The sequence below is a fragment of the Sphaeramia orbicularis genome, chromosome 20, assembly GCF_902148855.1.
Source record: "Sphaeramia orbicularis chromosome 20, fSphaOr1.1, whole genome shotgun sequence".
NCBI lineage: Eukaryota > Metazoa > Chordata > Actinopteri > Kurtiformes > Apogonidae > Sphaeramia > Sphaeramia orbicularis.
In genome coordinates this window covers 19484381-19495099 of record NC_043976.1, presented here as the reverse complement: position 1 = coordinate 19495099, position 10719 = coordinate 19484381, and the positions used below count along the sequence as shown (strand labels likewise).

The 10719-nt window shown below is 39.9% G+C and overlaps 1 protein-coding gene across 3 annotated transcripts; it reads left to right on the top strand.

Annotated features, from left to right (window-relative positions):
• Positions 1 to 1118: 1118 nt before the first annotated feature.
• On the top strand, positions 1119 to 10346 carry spice1 (spindle and centriole associated protein 1). 3 transcript variants are annotated; one of them, XM_030123248.1, is made up of 18 exons: positions 1119 to 1257; positions 1465 to 1560; positions 1648 to 1695; positions 1906 to 2046; positions 2219 to 2321; positions 2523 to 2641; positions 2813 to 2895; positions 3018 to 3157; positions 3285 to 3410; positions 3541 to 3797; positions 5582 to 5713; positions 6827 to 6952; positions 7052 to 7139; positions 7242 to 7642; positions 8828 to 9011; positions 9084 to 9150; positions 10055 to 10121; positions 10191 to 10346. In XM_030123248.1, the coding sequence occupies exons 2-18, from the start codon at positions 1465 to 1467 to the stop codon at positions 10248 to 10250; spliced, it is 2238 nt and encodes a 745-aa protein (XP_029979108.1). In that variant the 5' UTR covers positions 1119 to 1257; the 3' UTR covers positions 10251 to 10346. The 3 variants fall into 3 exon arrangements, with proteins under 3 accessions (XP_029979108.1, XP_029979106.1, XP_029979105.1); XM_030123246.1 differs by having other exon boundaries at positions 6827 to 6953; positions 7029 to 7139; positions 10194 to 10346; XM_030123245.1 differs by having other exon boundaries at positions 6827 to 6953; positions 7029 to 7139.
• The last annotated feature ends 373 nt before the right edge of the window (positions 10347 to 10719 follow it).

Sequence of the window (10719 nt, the reverse complement as noted above, 5' to 3'; positions counted from 1 at the left end):
ACAATAAAAGGAATAAAAGGGAAAGAAAAGCTAATAAAGGCAATGGGAGAAATACTACATATACTATACATATACATATACATACTATACTATACATATACTACAATACAAGAAATACTACAATAACTTTTATTAAAAATATTATTAATAACTATTCAAAATAAAAAGAATATACACTGCTAAAGCAAGAAAGGAAATAAAACAAAAAAGGATGCTAAAAATCACATAAAAGCAAAGTCTATAGAATATGCGTCTATATCTATATGCGTTTAAAGTGATTTAAAAGATATTAACATGTATTTAAAAAAAGTTGCTTTCAGTTGATGCATTATTCACAATAAATCTTACTGTCTAAAATGATGACACTAACGGAAGTTTTATTGTTCCCTTAACGCAGGGGTGTCGAACTCATTTTAGTTCAGGGGCCACATTCAGCCCAATATGATCTCCAGTGGGCCGGACCAGTAAAATAATAACAGTGAAAAAAGTAAAATTACATTATGAAAGTGTTTACATCTACAACATTTCCTTAAAAATCTGAATAACATGAATGACTTGAAATGTCTTAAGAAAAATAAGTGCAATTTTAACAATATTCCGCCTCAGTTTATCAGTTTGTCATTTACACATGTGCGTTACAACTTACATTACAATTACAAATACACAAAACATTTAGTAACAGGCAGAATATTGGTAAAATTTGCATGTACTTCTCGTACAATGTTTCAGGTCGTTCATATTTGTTCAGGTTATTCACATTTTTTGTAAAAGGATAGTTTGTTAATATAAACATTTTCATGTAATTTTACTTTTTTACACTAAAACAAAGATAAAATCTGCACTTTTCATTATTTAGATGTTATTATGATAATATTTTACTGGTCTGACCCGACTGAGATCTATTTGTTCTGTATGTGGAACCTAAATTAAAATGATTTTTACACCATTGATTGTTAGTATTTTCAGGGTATTTCATCCTGCGGGCCAGACTGGACCCTTTGGCGGGCCGGATTTGGCCCCCGGGCCTTGTGTTTGACACCTGTGCCTTAACGGATCGCAAAGAGAGCCATTACTTCATTTCCCATTATGCTTTGGGGTGAAGCGGTGTCCGTGGTAACAACACAGGAAGTGGCGCGCAAGTGTTGAAAAACTGTCACACAACAAACTGAAGATTTAGCACTGTTTAACTTCAACAGCTTTCCAAATTAGTGTTACGAAGTTTAATAAATGTCTTGTCGTGGCTTTACATCGTAAAAGGTTAGTGCTATTTCAATATTTAAAGAATGTTTAGCTAACGGTAGACAAACCTTTAGCTAATACAACAGATGAATGGAGTTAGCTTAAGTTTACACGCACATATTGTGGTGCATTAGTGTTGATTATATGTAAATCACAAAGTAACAGAGTATTGTTTATGAGTATGGTTTACCCCTTGGCTTTTTGGTCTTTTATTACTGCTAACAGATGTCATTTGTGAGAACGGGGCGACCACAACATCACACTAAAGGGAAAAAGCCTGTGCGGCCCAAGAAGGCAGGAGCCCCCAAAGGAGAATGGGTGGTGAGTGCAGATACCTGTTGTACCTGATCAAAACTTGAGTGAATAACGTGATGATACAGTAATGACTGCTGTCTGTTTTGATTTCAGAGCACTGTGAATGACCTGTCTGTGCACAAGCTGACCCCTGCAGAACTGGTAAGGTTTATGATCCAGTCTTTGTATAGGCTGTGGGATTTCATGTCATTATTTACCTGTGAAGCAATTCATAGTGTTTCATGCATTTGAATGTACTTGGGCTGGAATATTTCTGCCTTATCACGTGTTTTTCCTGAAACAGTTAAAATAAATAAAAACTTCAATAATTGTATAATGAATTCAATGTCGTCACACTGTTCTCTTCTTCAGAGTCATCGTCATGAAATCCATAAGTCTCACAACAAGACAGCGGCTCAGTGGGAGCTGAGAGAGAAGGCCTTAAAACGTCGTCTCAGACACAATGGGAGTCCAGCACCTCTAGACCAGGCTAGCCTCAGCATCATCAGGGAGGTGGGTATGAAGATTTATGCGTTACTTAGTGTGTCTGGCTATACTTACTCCATAGAAAGATTTTTCCCTTTTCTGTTTCTGTGTTGGCTTTCAAAATAGAAATCTTGACTTCCTGCTCTCTTTTTCTCTATTGTAATGCTCTCTCTCATCGTTGTGATTTGTACATCTGCAGGTGTTCTCTGACCAGCTGCTGCTGCAGGATGTGCTTGCTCGTTCAGACAGAGCCATGGCGGTGGTCAAAGACTTGTTTGGAGATGCTCCCCGCAGACAGACTGGTAGAAAACATCTCATCTTCATAGTTAAAGTTCATCTTGACGATAAAAGCACATGAATGATGTTTGCCAACTCCCAGTTACATACGTTTTAGAAAAGTAGTTGCTTTATTGTTTATTCTTGACTTTTTTACTTGTGTCATTTTGTGGAATACATTATTTTTTATGTGTATATTGTTTCTACTATTGTACATGATTCTACAGGACATCCCAGTGTGACCATGGCTCCAAACTGTGACTCTGACTTACCACTTCCTGTCCTCCAAAGGCCAGATCCTCCAACTCAACTATCTCTCCTCAGCCAGTCTATGATGGACCAACAGGTGTCAGTTTGCTGGTTTAAGATTATTGTGGTTTTGCTTGACATAAATATTTGTATATTACTTCTTAAAAGAGGTTACATGCGGTAATGCTATTACCAAATGTAGCTTTTTTTAATACATAAGGTTTCAGTTGATGTTAATGTGCTTGATGTGTATATTGGTAAATTCCAGGCTCTTAATGAACTTCAGACTTCAAATGAAGACCACAGTGATGAAGACGCAGCTGGTAGCTCAGACTACAATGTAATCCGAAGGTATTAATGTAAAAAACAAAAACAGACGATATGTGCTCATACCAGTATCTTCTATTAAGATCAACTTAAAGGTGCCCTTGCTTAGGAGGACTTTAAGCCATGGTGCAACATTTTGCTTACAGAACTAACATCCGTAAAATGAAAACAAGGGCTACAGGCAAAGTGTTGCAGCAGCAGACACTTCATCCAGGCTCTCGGCAGGTGGACAGAGATAGTGTTCCTGTAACCCCCCCCACAGTAGGCAGACCACCAGACCAGACAGGTATGATGAATAGATTGGTGTCCTGAAAACATGCAGGTTAGATTTACTGCTGATCATCATGCTGATATCACTGAAATCCAAAAGATAAATAATTTTCTACAGAGAAAATTATCCCATTTTGTTTCAGCTCTAAATGCTACAGTGGCTGTCCAGCGTGTTAGATGTTCACAGAGCCAGTCTGGGGAAGACAAGCAGGATCCTTCACCTTTGGTTTCTCAGGTTCTAAACTATGAACAGCTACCCAGCCAGTCAGGTATCAGCTAGACAATACCTAATATATCATGTCTTTAAATTACTTTTTAAACATACTGTGCTCAATAGAAAAAAAATACACTGTTTGATAAAGCCTCTCTATATTTTTTGGTTTGATCTGTGTTTTCCAGGGCGGAAGACCAGGAAGTGTGTTTCTCAGAGTTCAGAGCTGAATGGGTCTTCCTTTGCCTCTCTCAGTGGGGACCAGTCCAGTCTGGGCCTGTTGCAGTCCATGCTGGGTCAAGTGGAGGCAGACTTGGATTCCTTGAGTCCTAATACTGTGGCAGCATCAGCACAGAGTCCAAAACACCACCAGACAAAAGGCCTCACTGGATTCTCTGTGGCCTTGGTGTCCACACTGGGACGCTTGGTGCACCTCCTCAAACAGGTACTCCTCTATCAACTCTTGATTAAAATCTGCCTCTGCAATAGGATTTTATACATACAGTGGGGCAAAAAAGTATTTAGTCAGCCACTGATTTTGCAAGTTCTCCTACTTAGAAAGATGAGAGAGGTCTGTAATTTTCATCAGAGGTACACTTAAACTATGAGAGACAAGATGAGAAAAAAAATCCAGGAAATCATATTGTAGGATTTTTAAAGAATTTATTTGTAAATTATGGTGGAAAATAAGTATTTGGTCAATAACAAAAGTTCAACTCAATACTTTGTAACATAACCTTTGTTGGCAATGACAGAGGTCGAACATTTCCTGTAAGTCTTCACCAGGTTTGCACACACTGTAGCTGGTATTTTAGCCCATTCCTCCATGCAGATCTCCTCTAGAGCAGTGATGTTTTGGGGCTGTCGCTGGGCAACACGGACTTTCAACTCCCTCCACAAATTTTCTATGGGGTTGAGGTCTGGAGACTGGCTAGGCCACTCCAGGACCTTGAAATGCTTTTTACGGAGCCACTCCTTCATTCCCCGAGCGGTGTGTTTGGGATCATTGTCATGCTGGAAGACCCAGCCATGTTCCATCTTCAATGCTCTCACTGATGGAAGGAGGTTTTGGCTTAGAATTTTACGATACGTGGCCCCGTTCATTCTTCCCTTAACACGGATCAGTCGTCCTGTCCCCTTTGCAGAAAAACAGCCCCAAAGCATGAGGTTTCCACCCCCATGCTTCACAGTAGGTATGGTATTCTTGGGCTGCAACTCAGCATTCTTCTTCCTCCAAACACGACGAGTTGAGTTTTTACCAAAAAGTTCTATTTTGGTTTCATCTGAACACATGATATTCTTCCAATCTTCTTCTGGATCATCCATATGCTCTCTGGCAAACTTCAGACGGGCCTGGACATGTACTGGCTTAAGCAGGGGGACACGCCTGGCGCTGCAGGATTTGAGTCCCTCTCGGCGTAGAGTGCTACTGATGGTAGCCTTTGTTACTTTGGTCCCAGCTCTCTGCAGGTCATTCATCAGGTCCCTCCGTGTAGTTTTGGGATTTTTGCTCACCGTTCTCATGATCATTTTGACCCCACGGGATGAGATCTTGCATGGGGCCCCAGATTGAGGGAGATTATCAATGGTCTTGTGCGTCTTCCATTTTCTTACAATGTCTCCTACAGTTGATTTATTCACACCAACCTGCTTGCCTATTGTAGATTCACTCTTCCCAGCCTGGTGCAGGTCTACAATTTTCTTCCTGGTGTCCTTCGACAGCTCTTTGGTCTTGGCCATGGTTGAGTTTGGAGTCTGACTGTTGGAGGCTGTGGGCAGGTGTCGTTTATACAGATAACAAGTTCAAATAGGTGCCATTAATACAGGTAACGAGTGGAGGACAGAAGAGCTTCTTAAAGAAGAAGTTACAGATCTGTGAGAGCCAGAAATCTTGTTTGTGGGTGGCCAAATACTTATTTTCCATCATAATTTACAAATAAATTCTTTAAAAATCCCACAATGTGATTTCCTGGATTTTTTTTTCTCATTTTGTCTCTCATAGTTGAAGTGTACCTCTAATGAAAATTACAGACCTCTCTCATCTTTCTAAATTGGAGAACTTGCAAAATGAGTGGCTAACTAAATACTTTTTTGCCCCACTGTGCATGGTCAAAGCAGGAAAGAAATTGCTTTCTGTCAGCGTATGTATTCAGTGTAGATAACTGTATTACTTTGACATCTTGACATCATTATGTTCACAAGACATGTTTGAACTACAATGTCTCTCAGCGGGAAGACGAAGCCCAGAGGGGGGCTCAGGAGAGGAGACGGCTGGAGGAGGAGCTGAGGGAGCAGCAGAGGCTGATTGATGCACTCACTGCTGAGACCATGGCTCTGAGAGAAGAGGCTGCTACCCTGCAGGTGAGATGACCAACACCGTCTGGTAGCACAATGATATCCAGCTGTGGCAAAAGTTAGGATATCACTGTTTGTTTACAGGTGTGGTTTAGCAAAACCTCCAATAATGCAAATAAATCTAATTTGTATTCATTTTGTTTTCAACACAATACTCATGTTTTAACCTATAAATCAGTATTTGGTGCTATAACTCTGAATTGACTGGATCCGCAAAGGATGGGTTACCTCTAAAATATGTCACACATTTAGTACAATCCATTGTAATAGCTATTAAAATAGGCCCCACTAAAATTATTTGCTATATTGAATACTTCATTCATGTTGGGTTTAGTGTCTCACAGCATGTCTTAATTCCACAGGACACTGTGCACTGGACAGAGTGGCACAGAGAACAGTAGCTATGACTTCATTAACAGCAGATCAGTCAGTATCTGATGGTCATTATTGTTTTGTGTGTTCTGCAGCTGTTATGTTCCTCAGTTGTGGAATATTAAGGATATAGGGCTATGTAATAAAACAGCTTGCATTATTTATATTTATGTACCAAAACTGAGAGAAAGCGCCAACTGTCCTGATCCCTCCAATAGCTGACTAAATATTTCACACTTGAAATGATTTAACATTAGTTTAATATCATTCAAGCTTCACACATTTTAAGATTTGAAGAAATAGTAAGAGACAGTGGACCAGAAGGGAGTTTAGACACAGTTAACACCATGCTTCAGCAGAAAAATTACATATAGCAGTTTGGACTAGTCTCTTGTGAAGTAGATGTTCTTTGCACCATGGCTTAGTTATACACATCTGCATAGAAAGGCAATGACTTTATGCCCAATGTATGAATTCCCTTATTTGCAGTTTTGGCCCATGAAAGCTGTGCAATCCTTCAGTGGATCTAGCCATGAGTGTTTATGAATCATGTTCTCAACCTGTGTTCCACATTACTGTTGGCTTAATCAAATTCGTGAAGTTTTCAGTGAGGTCCAGGTTTGGAAAATTTTGTATTTCTCCTTTTTCCAGAGCTGTTGTGTCCAGATTTAAACTCAAATGATAAAATATTTACTCTGAAAGCAGGGGGCAATATTTCTGTGTTCATCTATTGGTGGATTCTCTCAGGTGAAGTTGCAGGAGCAGACTGCAGAGCTAGAGCAGAAGTTGGACACGGTGGTGTTGGTGATGGGGGGACTGGGGCTTCTTGAGACAGAGTTTAATCCACCTCAAGACTGTGACGTCAGAGCTCCAGGTTTGTCTGTACTTGTTTACTTGTATGTAAATATCTGTGATGTAAATTATGTGTAATTGTTTAAAACCTGTGCAGTGTGTCATGCTTCACCTGTTCCCGGGGGAGTTGAAACACAAATGTCTCGAGTGTCTCCTGCTGTGCTGCTGTCCCCCCCTCAGCAACAAAACAACGGGCCACATATTCCTGGTAACCACCTCTGTGTGCTTCTCTACTCATTCAATCTAATTTCATCTGCTTACATCACACAGTGCTCACAGGGTAATTTTTCTTTGCCCATCTCTTCCATAGTGATTAATCCTCTTCCTGGAGATATTCTGCGTTCTTGTGAGGACATCAAGACCCACAGCTCAGCCTCGAGCCTCACCAGCCTGCCCTGCACCTCCTCTCTGTCACTAAGCTCAGAACCTCTCAGTTCGCACATGTCTCCAGAGGCCATGCTGGCTGAGATCGCTCAGCTCAGCAGACAGAACGAGTTGATGAAGGCACAGCTTAGTCAGGCCAAGAGTCTGGGGTCAGGGGAGGGAGGATCGCCCAGCAGTTGGAGAGAGGACAGACGGTTGAGCTCTGACAGTAGAAGCATACGTCAAAATGTTGGAGAGAAGAGGATGTCAGGGTCCAGCAGCACAGGGAGACACAGCAGACAGAGGCAACATGTTCACGCTGCTGAAAGTGAGCAGGAGGCTCAGCAGGTGAGATGAAACTTCTCAAGGTGACCATTCAATGTTTACAGCTATATTATAAAAGCCAGGTGACCTCTGTGTGTGTGTGTGTGTGTGTGTGTGAAATGTGTCTAGGGATTCACAAAACAACCAGAAAGAGCTGACTCCTGCAGTTTGGCATACTTACGTATTTTGGGTCAAGGACCACAGAGGCGAAAACTGCATATTGATGCAACCTATACTTTTGGAGTTATTAGTTTTTGAAATTACAATAGGTTTACAGGCGGACTGCAGACGAGTCCATGGTCCATGTTGATGTCAATACAAAACGAAATGCGGGCCATTCTGTTTCTCCCTAATCTGTGTGTTACACCAGTAAGTTTAGCTCAGCTCAGCTCCCCATATCAACTCTACTGCTTCTAGAATCCGTGAATTCCCACAGGTCAGTGCACTCGTTAAAGTATGTTTGTACTTTGCTGAGAAACCTGCTATTTAAAATACTACATATGAAGCTTCTAAAACTGTAAAGGGAAGGAGCCTCCTTTCTGAAGATGAACCCATAAATGTTATAATTGTATAAAGGATTAGTTCATGCTGCCTCACCCCAAATTGTGAGTTTTTATAATTTTCATAATAGTTTCAGAGAAATAAATTAACTATTGCTACAGAAAATATACAGTCAAGATGTGGGATTTCCCTAAGCTGCAGTTAACATGATTTGTTGTAATTAATATTTTTTTCTCAGGGCCAAATAAAATCTGTGTTGAGCCTAAAGTAAGAAAATTAAAACTACAGATATTAATTCATGAAGATGGAACATTTTTTATTTCTGAAGTTTATTTTTTATTTTAGAAAGAACCATTAACATGAATACATGCTGCAAATTATCCCATCTTTCTTGTATGGTCAGTAATTTCAACCAAATCCAGTGAAACTATTGGTTGGTGTTGAAGGTTGGAATAAACATAATCAAAAGCAGGGTTTGCTCTGAGGGCCTAACTTCAAAAATGTAGAACAAAGAAAAGTGTTTGAAGGAGAGATGAATGACTCTGAAAGGTCCCATGAAAATGACATGAACAGTGAGAGCCAAGGAGAGATTTTCTATGATTCCACTGGACTACTACCATGCTGAATCAGATCCAAATCAAGGCTTTGGGTTTTGTGTGTTTTTTTTTTTGTTTTTTTTTTACATGTAACATATTTTTCACTCTTTAGGCAGAATCACCGAGCACCTTCAGCGCGATCAGTGTAGAACAGCGCCTCCTTGAGCTGAACAGACAGAGTGCGGCCGCCAGGAGTCGCCTGTTGGAGCTCATTGAACAACAGAAACAAAGTGCTTCTACCAAAGTTTCCCCTTCTGCCTCCCCCATCCCTCCATCAGCTTTCAGCCCAAATACAGGTACGACACAGTGACATTAGCAGATAACGTCTGTGTGTCTGTGTGTGTTGTAACATATCCTGTCATTCTCAGAAATAAGGTCAAGTCCAGATGTGTCCATGCAGAAACAGGAGTTACAGGCTGGTGGTGGTGATAAGGGGTGAGTAGATCTCCAGTATCACAGAGATACTTCATGATAAGGAACAGAACATTCAGTTTGTTTGAAAATGAAAATTTAAAGATGCACCTCATTTTTGCACCTCCACTCTGTTTTAAATATGTATATAGTCTGTATAGTTTTTATTACTATTATTATTATTATTATTTTTGTATTCAGGGTTCCTACGCAAGTATGGAAAAGTATGGAATTTGATTTTATAAATTTCCAGGTCTGGAAAAGTATGGACAATGTAAACAAATGTATGGAAAAATATTCATGACTGTTACCACTGCTCTATTTTCTAAAACATAAAATTATGAATATCTAAAAAAAAGAAATGGATCAATCTGTTTTTTTAAGGCACTTGCTGGCGTTCAGAAAATATTTGGGCCGCTTGACTAGTTGAATGCCCCGCCTTCTGCTCTTATCCTCCTCCAACCCATTTTAAGGCCCGCCCAGGTGTGGTCAAGTTTCACTGCTGCTTCGATGGACAGGTGATGTCCACACAGTGTTGGTGAGCGAGCTATTCAACATGCCTTGTTTGATTGATGGCAGAACTCATAATGGGTAGATGTAAATTCTCTGACAACTGGCTCATAAATCCCAATTATAAAGACTGGTTGGTTGGTTGGATTTTTTTTTACCAAGACATCTGGAAATTAGGGTCTGGAAAAGTATGGAATTTTGAAGTTTCAAATGTGTAGGAACCCTGTATATTGTTTTTTGCACTATCTTTATGCATCCACACTTTTACTTGCACTTTATTCTGTTGCTGCCTTAACTGTTGAATTTCCCTGTTGTGGGATTAATAAAGTCTAATCTAATCAAATGAACTATCTATTGTTACTTACAGAGTTGCATAAAGTCAGAAACTGTGCATCACTATTATATTTCTGTGCTGCAGAGGTACGTTGAATGAAGTCTCATCATTTCAAAGTGTCAGAGGAGAAGCCAGTGAAGGCAAAGCAAAGGTATAAACAAACATGCACTGATTCAGATTTGAACAACCTGAAATCTGAAATCACCCTTTTTTTCCTCAACAGGTGGAGAAGCAGAGAGTGCAAGAAGGTTGGTTTGCCTTGTCTGCTCATGTGAGATGACAAGAAGAGGAGAGTTGATTCCACCCGAGGAACTTTCGGACCTCTTTGTAATGTTTTATTTAATTTCATCTATTCTTTTTAAATTACGGAAATAAATGTTTTTAGAATAAAACATTGTGTTGTTTGTCCATTTTTTTCCACACACACTTATAAACTATAGCTACAATATAATATGTCATATGCAGCCTGAAATCTCTCCTCATTCTTTTCCTATTTAATTTATTTTAGGGGGGTAAGACTTCTGTTGTGTTCTTAAATGCTCATGATAATCTCCTTTGACCTTTCCTTCATATGTCTTCATGTGCAGTTTGTACAGTGATGAAACCCCTGAAGTCTTGACCAGCATTTCTGTATTTGAGTCGAACATGATTTGTAGGAACATGAAACAATGCAGCAGTAAAACTAGTAACATATTTGTGAGAGATCTGATAAGATCCACTCTGACATGCAGAGACCAGTGGGACCGCTG

What these genes read in the sequence shown, in the direction of transcription:
- spice1 (XM_030123245.1), top strand. Translation starts at nt 1,465, where the DNA reads ATGTCATTTGTGAGAACGGGGCGACCACAACATCACACTAAAGGGAAA. An exon ending in GCCTCAGCATCATCAGGGAG is followed by an intron (nt 2,047 to 2,218) that starts GTGGGTATGAAG and finishes GTACATCTGCAG; the next exon opens with GTGTTCTCTGACCAGCTGCT. An exon ending in TGGTGCACCTCCTCAAACAG is followed by an intron (nt 3,798 to 5,581) that starts GTACTCCTCTAT and finishes AATGTCTCTCAG; the next exon opens with CGGGAAGACGAAGCCCAGAG.